This window comes from Balaenoptera ricei, chromosome 13 (assembly GCF_028023285.1).
Source record: "Balaenoptera ricei isolate mBalRic1 chromosome 13, mBalRic1.hap2, whole genome shotgun sequence".
Classification (NCBI taxonomy): Eukaryota; Metazoa; Chordata; class Mammalia; order Artiodactyla; family Balaenopteridae; genus Balaenoptera; species Balaenoptera ricei.
The window spans coordinates 43,422,322-43,436,047 of record NC_082651.1 but is presented as its reverse complement, the minus strand read 5'-3'; the positions used below and the strand labels follow the sequence as shown (position 1 = coordinate 43,436,047).

General features: G+C 37.5%; 1 protein-coding gene across 4 annotated transcripts in view; it reads right to left on the bottom strand.

Annotated features, from left to right (window-relative positions):
* Positions 1–13,726, bottom strand: part of GFPT1 (glutamine--fructose-6-phosphate transaminase 1) — a 71,817-nt gene that overhangs the window by 50,360 nt on the left and 7,731 nt on the right. For all 4 annotated transcript variants that reach the window (XM_059943147.1, XM_059943148.1, XM_059943149.1 and 1 more), the window contains exons 2-3: positions 8,222–8,329; positions 5,664–5,771 (exon numbers count right to left, since the gene is read on the bottom strand). In XM_059943147.1, the coding sequence (XP_059799130.1) occupies positions 5,664–5,771; positions 8,222–8,329 (216 nt within the window). The remainder of the gene's footprint in view (positions 1–5,663; positions 5,772–8,221; positions 8,330–13,726) is intronic.

The following is a 13,726-nucleotide window of genomic DNA, read 5'->3' as shown; positions in this document are numbered from 1 at the left end:
TTTTAAAAATCTGTATTTAATCCTTCCCTTGAAAAAAATCAGTATCATTTTAATTAGACATGTAAAAAAAATTCATTTTCTCAATGCCACACAACATTATGACTGCAATTTCTTTGGTCCCCAGTGCATGTAACCGTATCTCACACCATAAACTGCAATTATGAAGAGCTTGCATAATCAAAAATAGTCCTTGAAAACAAAGCAGCACTATGAAAGTATGAGGTTATGGGCTGATGCTCCTCTGTCTTGCAAAGCAGCTATTCTAATTCCTTCTCCTTACGAACTCTCTCTTCTCGCTTCCTCCAGGGAAAAGAAAAAAAAAAAAAAGACAGTTCTAGTATAGTATCTACCAGTAATGTCTCCTTCTAATTTCCTAAATAGAAATTTCATTTGGCTAAGAAACCAGATAACAAACCTTATCAGAATTAGGTCTAAATTAAGAGCAAAATGCTCAGAAGTGTGAACAGGAAAGTCCACGCATTTTAGTACATAGTCTTTGTAGATTTTATCCTGGCTAAACAGAGGTGATCCTAAAATACAAATCTGATTAAGAAACAATGCTTAAAATCCTTAAATAGACTTCCAGTTGCTTAAAATGTGGTTTGCATCCATAGCTACCCATATGAATCATCCTAAACCTGGTCACATGGATTTAAAAAAAGATTCTCAAATTCTAACATAAAACCAGAGAACCATTTTCTCACAAGATAAAGCCCGAAACACCTTTTCATGGTATACAAAGGCCCTTCACCATCTGGTCCCCACCTACCTTTCCATCCTTCTCTCCCAACCCTCTCCAATCACTCCTTGAAGCTTTCAATGCACCTTTTACAAATAACAACAGCTAACATTTATGGAGAACTTACTCTGTGCAAGGTACTATAGACATCTCCCCACTCTATCCCTATCACTGTGGCCTAAGCCGCCATCATCTCTACATGGACTACTAAACAGAATCCTAACTGGTTGCCCTGTGTCCAGTCTTCTGTACAATCTAACCAAAGTGATCCTTTCAAAACAGAAGTTAGATCACGTCAGTCCCCTATGCAAAATGTTCCAGTGGCTTCCCACGACACACAAAGTAAAATCCATCATTCTGAAGACCCTCCATGACCTAGCCGTCAGCCTCCTCTCTAGCCTCATCTCCTGCCACTCTCTCCCTCACTTACTGAGCTCTAGCCCCACTGACTTCCAGCTATAAGCAGGCCAAACCCACACTGAATCTATGCACTTGGTGTTCCCTCTGCCTAGAATTCCCTTCTTCAGACAATCACGTGATCTCTGCTCAAATGTCATCTCTACCATACTTTTTCTTCATGGCACTAATCACTACTTAACATTATTTATTGTTTGTCATCTGGCCCTCTCACTAGACAGTAAGCTCCATCTGGGCAGGGAGTTTGCTTATCTTTTCTTTGTCCTAAGGGCTTAGAACAATGGCTGGTATATAATAGGTACTCAATAAATATTCATTTTGTTATTGAACACTCACAATACAATTAGGTACTGTTAGGTACAACTGTCCCCATTTTATAGATAAAGAAACTGAGGCTTCACGAGGTCACAGAACCTGCCCTAGGTCACAACTAATAGGAAACAGAGACAGGATTTGAACCCAAGAGTGCTTGACTCCAGAACCTAAGACTAAAACCACAATGTATACTCTGCCATACTATTATAACATTTATGACATGTTGTCTACCTGGCTTCTGCCAGAATTTAAGATCTACAAAGGTAGCAGCTTGTCTTATTATCTTTGAATCGTAAGCACTAAGCTATATAGGAGAGATACTCAAACTTTTGTTGGGTAGTTCAATCAATGGATAAAATCATCAATGTATTCTTTTCTGGCTTAACTGTGTTCTGAAAAATTAAGGCGACCTGATAAATGGCCTCCAGAAAAGTAAGGATTTCCATTTATTACTACTTAACAGGCAATGCAAGCAGTGAAAACATTTGACTAGTTGTTTGGGTTAACTATAATTAAAAGCAGTATGTGCCCCCACTTGCTGGCAAGAGAAAGTACATTGGAGAAAGCAACAAGAGTCTATAAAATGAACTCACTTCAAATTCACGGTAATTACCATACCTATTTCACTGTTGCCAAAGGAACATTATCTAATGACTAATAAGAAAAAGATCATTGCTATGACAATACGCATATTCCCCGCAAGAAATATTGCATGTTTTATAAATTAATCAGGGCTCCAGTCCTGACTCTTCCTATCCACTGTTACTCCATTCTAAAGCCCCTTGTTGAACCTTAAGTCTAGACAACGCTACACTCAGTTTTCTCTCCCCCGCCCGCCGCAAGCTGCCAAGCAACACTGAAGAAAGTCACAAAATTCTGTAAATTGAGTCCATTTCAAGTTCATGGGTAATTATCAAATCTATTTAACTGTTGCCATTTAAGGAACATGTATCCATGTTCCCTATTCACTAAACTGAGAACTCATTCAATTCCCCAACAGCTCATGACATTTTTTATACCCTTTTTAAGCCTCAATCCTACCTATATAGTCCCTCAATCTACCTTACTCAGGTTTCCCCTTCACCTCATAACTGTTTTAATTAGCTTTTCTTTTCCCTTTAACTCTTATAAAGGCTAACTCCCTACCTATGCCTTGACTTTCTGAGCTGTAACGCCTCAGTAATTTCCTTTCTTGCATCTTCTGTCTTCCCCCCACCCTTATTACTCCCAAGGTTCCTTGCCCTCTGTGTACCTATTCTCAGATGTCATCTTTTTTTTTTTTTTAATAGTTCAAACATATTTAATTTGCTGGTAATAATGAAACACTCAAATACCTACACCCAGATAACAAATGTTAACATATAACCATTTGTGCTTTACATCTTTAAGACATAAAATATTAAAAAATCTCTCCTTGTTGTCATGCCCTAGAACAGCAGTCCTCTTCTGCCTTTCCTCTGCCCCCAAACTTCACTGCTTTTACTGCTGACACCATCTAATGTCAGTACCTGCTCCTCTGAGCTTCAATTTTCTCATCTGCAAAATGAGGATGATAATTTCACCTACTTCATGGGTTATGATGAGGTCTATACAGAAGGCACTTAGTAGAGTGCCTGGGACACAGAAAGCAATCAATAAATGTTAGCAAGTATTATCAAAGTCAGGAGCTATCAAAAAGCAATCTAAAGGTCTTCTCTGAGATGTCTTCCTTCCCTTTTGTCTTAAGAGGTTAAACACTACAACTTGCTGGGAATAATAAAATAAACATCACAAACATCGAAATAACCACACTCCGACTTAACAAATGTTAATGTCTAACCATTTATGCTTTAGATCTTTTTTAAACCCTGAAATGTGGGCTTCCCTGGTGGCACAGTGGTTGAGAATCCACCTGCCAATGCAGGGGACACGGGTTCGAGCCCTGGTCCGGGAAGATCCCACATGCCGCGGAGCAACTGAGCCTGTGCGCCACAACTACTGAGCCTGCGCTCTAGAGCCCGCAAGCCATTAACTGCTGAAGCCCGCGTGCTGCAACTACTGAAGCCCACGCGCCTAGAGCCCGAGCTCCGCAACAGGAGAAGCCGCTGCAGTGGGAGGCCCGCGCACCACGGCCAAGGGTAGCCCCCGCTCCTCGCAACTAGAGAAAGCCCGCGCGCAGCAACAAAGACCCAACGCAGCCAAAAATAAATAATAAATAAATAAACCCGAAAATGTAAAAAAATGCAGTTGGTGCCTCCTTTTTACCCTGCTCCATCCCTTTCCTCCCCAGAGGATTCACAAGAGCTTTCCCACCTATGCCTTCAAATTTCTATTATGCTACTATATCCATAAATTATAGTGTTCTTTTTTTTTAAATGGTACAATACTTTGCATATCCTTCTCTAGGTTGCTTTTTTCACTCAACATTAAGTTCTCAGAAATTATGCATGTCCCCACATGCAGAACCAGATCCAGTACCTGTCTTTCAAAAGCTACACATGGTCATTCACTATCACATACAACTTATTCTAGGTTGCTTCTAAACTTTGCTGCAATGCATCTTATTGTCATGTCTCCTTGTCATAGTGTTTCTTTCGAGTACCTGCCCAAGAGTGGAAGTGCTTGGCCACAAGGTATAGGCATCTCCCATTTAGACACTGCCAGATTGCTCTTCCAAGTGATTCATCACATGAGTTACAAACTGACCAGCACTGTCTGCAAGTGACCCATTCCAGGAAAGGGGTCACTTTCCTGCAGGAGGAGGCATGTTTCAATATGTTAACATTCAAAGATGGTGATTCTGGTCACAATCTGCCTTTCTAGCCTCCCACTCATCTACCAACAAAGTAGATTAAAAGGACTACCTACCATTCCATCAAACTTGCCTTCCCTATTCTTATCTTTTTCCAAGCTAATCTACTCAGAAGGTCCTCCCTTCTCACCTTCACTGCCCAAATATAATCAGCAGCCATTCCTTACGTATCCCAAGTCTTCCTAACTTGTGGGAACTAGCTCTCCCCTGAATCTTAAACCAATCTTGTTTGTTCTCTCCTGTAGAACCTACTATAATCAGCCTGGTAAACAGGATGCAGTACACACATTAGACCAAATATTTATAACCACAGTTTTTGAAGTGTAGTTTTTTGGGTGTCTGCTTTATCCCAAGCTAATCTTACCCACAATACATAAAAAATAAGTACTGATTTAATTTGTTAAGCAAGTACAGTTGACCCATGAACAACACGGGGGGTTAGGGGTGCTGACCACCAAGCAGTCGAAAATCCGAGCATAACTTATAGTCAGCCCTCTGTGTCCAAGGTTCCACCTCCATGGATTTAACCGACTGTGGATGGTGTAATAATGTAGTATTTACTATTGAAAAAAAATTCGCATATAAGTGGACCTGAGCAGTTCAAACACGTGTTGTTCAAGCATCAATTGTACCACAAAGCTAAATGTCTGGCTTATGTGAAAATTAAAAATGACTAAATCCATCGTTCTCCTCTTCCACCTGCACTTCTTTACAATGATAACGATGGCATCCATTTGAGCAGGTATATAAAAAAACCTACTGTTTCCTGGTTTTTTAGAGGATTTTTTAAAATGTTTTTTCAATCTATCTACTTCAAAGTTTTTGTTTTCAAGTTTCCTGTGAAAAAATAAAATGTATAAACATAATGTAATGAACTAAATACTGTAAAGTATACCCTTTTTAATGGAACATGTACCTCTGGCAACTACTTTATGCCAGGGAAGTAAGAAAATCATGAGGGAAAAATATGATACCTGATTGTATCAGACCTACTAAAAGGTTCAACATCCAGACTGACTACACATCCAAACTCAGCGTTTAGTCCAAAGTGAAGACAACCACCAAGTGACGACACATGAATAAGGGCACCACTGAAAATACCTTTTGTCTTATGAAAGGCCCTTCCTCAGGAATGATGGCTACTTCATTTTAGGATATTAAGCTTGCTCTGAACACAATGTACATAATTAAGTTCCTTCCCTAGTTAATATCATTTTTTGAAACTAAGGGATATTAAAACCAGTACACATAGTATCAAAACTACTCTTCTTCCCTCCCTTCAACTTTAAGAATCACTATTCTCAAAATGGGCCCCAAAATATGGGAGGAAAAGTAATCTGGTAGGGAAGGGAGAAGGAAGAAAAGAGGAGGGGGGTTCAAAATCCAAACTAAGTACATTACTGTGAACTTCTTCATCCAGCGCCTTAACTTTTCCTTTCTTCTTAATGAGCTGGATTTTGCAGGCATTGGCTTCCCAGTCTTTGTCATTGCCTCCATCAATCCCCACACCTAAATCACCGAGAGGTAGAAAAGCAAGATTTAGAAACTGACTACTACTTAGATTATCACTGTAAGGCAAAACTTCTAAGGAAAAAAATTTTTTTTTCATCTAATTAGTTCACTTACTTATCAATTCAAAATTTACTGAAAACCTATTATATGTCAACAACCATGGTAGCTGCTAGAGATAAAAATGAAGAAAACTCAGTTCCTGTTCTTAAATTTCTCAATAGTCTATTGAGAAGACAGACAAGGAAAAAAATAATTACAATACAGTGTGGTTTTAATATAATAAAAGTTATGTGGTTGTAATAAAAGTACTACAGGTTGCAACTGAAGTACAATGGAGAAACGAAGAAGATGGGCACCCACTGCAGAAGCAGGGTAAGGAGGGAATGTCAGGGAACACATCTCTCAAGATTCTACTAAAGTTCCTACGGAATTTGAAAAAGTTACTCTGAAGGTACTGGAAAAGCACTGAGTAGTTTCAAGCAGAGAAATTACATGGCGAAAGAGTTCAGAAAACTCCCTTTGGAAACAGTATAAAGATTGGAGGAGAGAAACAGGAAGAAGAAACCTGCTGTCAGAAGTTACACCTACAGCAAAGCAAAAATGAGGAAGGCCTGAGCTACACAACGGTCATGAAGAGATGGGTGATACTGAGAAGCAGAACTGACTGCAGGTAACATGAGAAAGCAGGAGACGTCTGGGACACCTCCCAGGCTCAAAGGACTTGCTGAATGACTGACTGTTGATAAAAGAACACAGAAAGAACAGAGTGAAGAGTGGGGTGAGAAATGGAGTGTATGCAGTTCAATTCTGCACATGCAAAGTCTGTAATATCGTGGTTTATCCAGGGAGAAATTTCTAGGAGGCAGCTGGAAATACAGGTGTGCAGCACGGGAAATACATCTGGATTGTAAGTCACAACCCTACAGGAGGTTGGGACTTCCCTGGTGGTCCAGTGGTTAAGAATCCGCCTTCCAATGTAGGGGACGTGGCTCCAACCCCTGGTCGGGGAACTAATATCCCACATGCCACGGGGCAACTAAACCCATGCACCGCAACTAAAGAGAAGCCCGCAACAAAGAGCCCACACTCCTCAACAAAGACCCAACGCGGCCAAAATAAAGATTAAAAAAAACAAAAACAAAAACATACAGGAGGCTGATGAAGTCAGAGCTCACCCACGAAAATACAAAATAAGAAAAGTGGGCCTATGAAAGTACCTTGAAGAACATTAATATAAGTAACAGGTGGGAGAAAAGAAGCTCCCAAAGCAGACAGAAAATAATCAGCGTGTTAGGAAGAGAATGAGAAGATGTGCTGTCAGACAAGCTGAGGAAAGAGAATTTTAAGAACAAAGGAGTTGAGGAATTGACTTTCCATTAACTGAGGAAGAGTCATGGAAGATAAATGTCCATTACAACCAGGAATGTTGAGTGTACAGAAAAGAGTTAATATGGCAGGCCCAAGACTGCTGTCTTAGAAAGGCCTGCTTGCAAAGTTGGCCATTGGCTGGCATCTGTGAACTTGGATTTCAGGAGGGTTCCCACCACAGTAACTGATTAAGTATGGTTTACTGCACCTACACTGTTGGTGCAAACAATGTGGCTTGTGCTGAATGTCTGCTTCCCTTCTAGGAGCCTGGAATTTTGGCACATGTTAAGCAGAGGGTATCTACATGACCAGCCCCCAGTGACAGTCTTGGGCACTGAGTTACTAATGAGATTCCCTGGTATACAACATTTCACACATTTTGTCCAACTCACTGGGGGAATTAAGCATATCCTGCACGACTGCACAGGAAGAGAATCCTGAAGCTTATGTCTGCTCTCCTCCAGACTTCACCCCATGCACCTTTTCCCTTTGCTGATTTTGCTTTGTATTCTTTTGTTGTAATAAACCATAGCCATGAGTACAACTATATGCTGAGTCCTCCTAGGGAATCACTGAAACTGGGGATGGTCTTGGGGACCCCTGATACAGTTAAGGGAAGAAGCTGGAGTAGAACATAAAGTTGACAAAAAGTTATTTTTATCTGCTTTTTTGTTTATCTAAGATAGAAGAATCTTGGGCAAGTTCACATGCCAAAAGCATGGAATCCACGGAGAAAAAGAAATTAAAAGTTACAGGAAAGAAAAAAAAATGTACAGAGTAAAGCCTTAAGAACTCTGTTTTATAATGAAAATGCCCCATGTGATTTGTTTTTATAACAACATTCTTAGCAAAAGAAGATACCCATAAGAAGCAATATTCTACATAAATGCTAATGCTGCTGAAATTGCATGAACAAACCCTTTAAACGTGATAAAAGACAAAAATTCTTCAGATTTTAGATTTACCAGAAACAACAAAATGAACATTATAAAGAATCTAGTAACCGAAAACAAACAAAAAACCCTTTCTATTTATTGAAGAACCATGCAACACCCATAATATTTTTTTAAAGGAAATACCAGCAGAATCATATCCTCTGTACTCCAGTCTCTGAAGGCCTTTGATTAGGGTCTCCAAAATTTCTCGTCTCGTGCGAGGAACATGGTAGTTTAAGTAAGCAAATATACCTGCAAATAAACAAATATTTAATAGAAAATTCTAACTAGAGAATCAACATTGGCATAACTATGACAAAAATCTTAATTTTCATAATAATGTCTAAGATGTGCAAAAATGTGAAGCTACAGTCCATCTTTAAAAAAGAAAGAATCTTCACTTCAAATTATTCAAAGGCAGTGAAACTTTTTCAAAGCGAAATTTCTTGCAGGTATAAAAGACTGAAGCAAATAAGTCAAAATAAATGTTTAGTTTTTTCAAAGAAGTTTATAAGACTGTTCACTTACCTTCCATCACTGACATTTTAACAACTAAAATTTAATGCGTCAAAACTAACCAACAAATTTGGGGTTTATGGCGTATATACTGAGCATTATTTTTAAAGGAAAACATTTTCTGAACTAAGTATTTTAAGCAATATATGGACCCTCCAAAACTATACAGATGAAATAATTTTTCATACTTTCAACGACCATGCTATCAATATATTTTAGGAATAAATAACTTATAAATGGCAATGATGTGAAGAATACTCACAATCTAAATAATTTAATCACAGAGAAAAATGGGCGAAAAATATGTATAATCATCGTAGGACAAATGGTTTCTCACTTGTTCACCAGATTAGTAAGGGACAAATAACCATAATACAGGTTAACAACTCTTGAGAATTCATAGGAAAGGGGCAATCATTTGGAAAAGCAAAACTATAAATAAAGGGACTTGTACAACAAGAACTGATCCAGAAGAGCAAAGAGGCAGTAGAACACAGGTAAAGGAAATCCACATTTCAGGAATAGCAGCATGGAAATTGTCTGAGGTCTTCCATGATTGTGCTTTGGCCAGACTGGATATAGCTAAAATGTATAAAAAATGAAAATCAAAATATAAAGAAATATAAACTCAAGTTGCTTAATTATGAAAGAACTTTCTTTTTTCTTAACTATCTTACACTATAATGCCACTGATTCTTAAGGGGATTAATTCTGTGGGGCAGAACTCTGGAATGACCAGTTTTCATTTCATTTGAAAAGGTATCTTTATTTCTATAAAGAATTTGGTCTTGTCAAAGTATTTCAGCATACAAAAATATCACATAGTTAATATTTGACAAAAAAGCCACCGTAATGTGTATGCTGATCACCATGATGAGTACGGTGCAATTTTCTCAGTCATACCTTTCAAAAAAAAAGGAAATCACATTTTAAAACTAAAATCCAAAACAACCTGAAACAGCAGTTTGAACTTTCCCAAAAAAGGTAGTACAAGGCCAGACTTATAGAAATCCTATGTTCATTCATATTTTTAAAAATTATAATTGTAAAGATCTATTAAGTTATCATGCACTGTACAAGCATCTCACTTTCACTGCACCACAACACTGCATGAGGTCTGGGGGATTTGTTGTTATTGCTGGTCCTTAATAAAGTAACTGTAATATGAAAAAACTAAACCAATAACCCAATTGTAAATCAAACTTTTATGTGTTCTACCCTTTTCCCCCCATGGGTCACTGACCTTTGATAAAGATTAAATGCACACAGAAAACTATCAGCCCCAAATAAGTATTCTATTAGCTCATTAATGGATAATACACAGAATATAAATATTTTCCCAAAATAAAACTTTAATATAAATGCACTAAAAGAGGAACTTCCCTGGTAGTCCAGTGGTTAAGACTCTGCACTTCCACTGCAGGGGGCATGGGTTCAATCCCTGGTAAGGGAACTAAGATCCCGTATGCCGCGCGACGTGGCCAAAAAGAAAAAAGGAAAAAACAATGTGCTAAAAGAACACTGATTCTCAACTAGTCTACTCTCCATCACTGTGATTAGCATCAGCTAAATAATCTGCTAAAGGAGGATACAATCTAATTCATCTGAAAATCATTAATACAACACATTACACTGTCAAAAATTCTTTGCAGGCTGAGGGTTCTGGAAAGCCTTGAAGACGAAGTCCACATCCCAATAATGCAGCACATCCAGAAAAATTCACTACTAAATCATTTCTCCCTTTTTTTTAAGAAATGTAATTCCTTTTTATTGAGTTTTTTTTAATTGAAGTAATATTGGCTTGAACATTATATGTTTCATGTATATAACATTATATTTCTACTTCTATATACCCTGCATACTCTGTTCTCTGTTTCTACATTCTTGGTTTTTTTTGGTTTGGTTTGTTCATTTAAAGAAATGTAATTCTGGAATTCCCTGGTGATCCAGTGGTTAGGACTCTGTGCTTTCACTGCCGAGGGCGCAAGTTCAATCCCTGGTTGAGGAACTAAGATCCCACAAGCCTTGCGTCGCAGCCAAAAAAAAGTAATTCTGATGGTAAAAGTAATACATTCAGAGAATTAAAGATTAAATATAATAATCAAATACCAATTTTTAAAAAACAATTTAAATGCTAATGACAAAAAACAACTGTTTTTAAGACAAGTTATAGACTCAACACATTTTTACAAGAAAATTCAGAGTGATGCAATATTAAATTCACTATCTTCAATACATGTAATTCAACAACAGCCTTCAACTTTGATATTATTTCTAACTTCAATCTCCCTGATTTACATTGGCTTATTGTGTGAAACTTGAGATCCTGAGTACAATTTTATAGGGAAAGAGGTATTCTCTAAACCAGTATCCATCTCCAAACAAACTTAAATTTTAACTATTTGATAAACTAATAAAATTCACACTAAACATTTGTTAGCTCATAAAAGTTTCTCACGCTGAAGAAATCCTGCAAATTCTTTAACTCGTGTCCCCGAAGCTTTCCACTATACCACCCAGCCTCAGCTTTCCCTTCTGCAAAATGAATGGGCTTGACTGAGAGATGGTAAAATAAGTTTCACAATAAGTGCCAACAGGTTTTTAATTGGTATTGGCTCTAGACAGCACCTCTGAAAAGGATTCAGTGACCCTGTCTCTCATACAGGAAGGAAAGCCATGACTGATTAGCAACTTCTATTACATGGGGAGTCACAGCACAAGGGCCAAGTATTTCCTCCCTCTGACATCTGAGGACACCTGCAGTCCCCTCCAGCTTGATATTCTATGGTTTTTGAGGATTCTTCTTTGATTGCTATAGAGATGGCTATATGCTATGCATTTGGTACTTTTTAATACCTCTACAGACTGTACTCCTCTGGGCCTCAATTCTTTGTTCTGACAGTTACATGATTTGTTCTGTGTACATTGTATTAGCAAATTAAAGCTAGAAACCTGGTGAAGGGCCTTAGTATTTTCAGAGTATATCATTAAGAATTAATAAAAGCAAAGTAACATATAAAATGAGGACATTTTTCTACAAAACCATATTATTATCACACCTAAGATAATGCTCTAGTTCATCTAATACAATGTTCATATTCACATTTTCCCTATTAACAAAAATAAATGTCTTTTACAGCTGATTTGTTTATTCTAGAATAAAGGATCACAGCCCACATTTGATTGTTATGTCTCATAAGTCTCTTTGAATCCAGAATGGTCTCCCCTAATGCCCTGTTTTCTTCCAAGACACTGACTTACTGATAAGCCAGGAGCAATTTTCTTGTTGAATTTCTCACCTCTGGCTATGCCTAATTGATTCCACATTGTGTGGTCTGACCAGTTCCTCTATTCCTTGTATTTCCCGCAAACTGGAAGAGAAATCTAAAGGCTTGACTGATTTAGGTTAAAACTGAGGGACAAGAATTATTCACAAGTATGTATGTTTTTTATATTGGCTGGTGACTCCCTATTAGTGATGCTAAGATTCATCACTGCTTTAAGGTAAAGACAAACAGATTACTTAGCCTGTGGTATTCTGAAAGCATCCTCACAATACTTTCTAGGACTTCAGATATTGACAGCATTGATTTTAAGACAGTCATATTTTCTTTCTTTGTGGTCCATATATAAATGGTACATTTCCCAATAAGTGGCATCTTAGATTCGATGAAATACCATATATCAATTCCAATTCAAAACCTGCCTTCTCCTTGACAGAGGAAGCACTACTGTTACCAATAATCATTACTGTCATTTATTTTGGTTCACTATGGGAACAAAGAAAAAGGGAAGGGGAGGAATTGAGGAAGAAGAAGTAGGAGCAATATTTCTCCTTGCATAACTAGGCAGGAACTAAAAGGAATAAAAGGATGACACATGTAGAGAAATTTTCTAAGATCAAAGTAACAGAGCTGGGAGAAGAAAGTTATCCCTGGTTAGGAAAATGAAAGATAAAGAGGTTGAATCTGTCAGTTTTACAGACCAGCCCCTTGAAAGCACAGCTGGCCCACTTGTACAGATTAGTGGGTTATCTGTAATCTTGGGGTAGCTGGGAAAATATAACAGCAAATAATTTGCCAATCAGGCATGCAGGGCATGTTTACCGGGTAGGTATTCATAACGCAAAATTGTGCTTATTAGGGTAGCAATCCCTATTTCAGGTCTTTGATTTGTCTCACCAAACCTCGCAATAAATAGTTCTGCTTAAAGTACCTACAAAAGACTAAAAATCAACTCTCCACCACTCTTCAGTAATTGCTCCAGTAACACAAACAGTAGTTGTATGGAGCACAGGAGATTTTCTAATCCCACATCAGCTTGTGCTTTCAAAGTGCAAATTTTCTTAATAATGTAATACACTTGGAATAAATATCTCCCTAACTGAAGCAAGGACTTGCACCTACAGGCATCACTCTCAGAAAACGGCAACTTAAATTCAATTACATAAAAGCACTTATGAACACCTTGCTTAACAAGATATTCAGACATGACGTAGATCACAGACTTGACACACCTGGTTAAAAGCAATCTAGCTGTAGGCAAAGACTATTAAACCTTATTGAAATGAAAACTGAATGCAATTTAGCTGACCAATCAAATTATTAAAGTTCCTATGTCTGGTTGAATTTATGTTCTTACGAATAAAAAATTTTACTTTTTTTGAGGTATAGTTGACTTGCAATATTATATTAGTTTCAAGAAGAAATTTTGCTTTTACATATTTTTTCACTTGACAACTTCAATATTCTGATGAAACCCTAGACATTGGAATTTTTAAGTGTTCAAATTCCTTCTCTAAATTTTATATCTTCTGAAACAGAATCCATCTACAACGCTACTTAAGTTTCATTTAAAAATTTTTTCTTATAACCCAAGTTACAAATCATCGTTAAAGATTCAAATTACACAAATCCTACAGAATGAACTGTGAAAAATCTCCTTTTTCTACCTCCACAAAGGAGATAACCACCATTAATCCCACATACACTGTCCCAATCCTTCGGCTATGAATTTTTCTACCTATATGAACTCAGATGTACATGGTTTTAGAGGTTTTGGTTCTTTTAAAACATAAATATGATAACATATATATTGCTCTGTAGTTTTTTCTCTTAAGATGCTGGAGGTCTT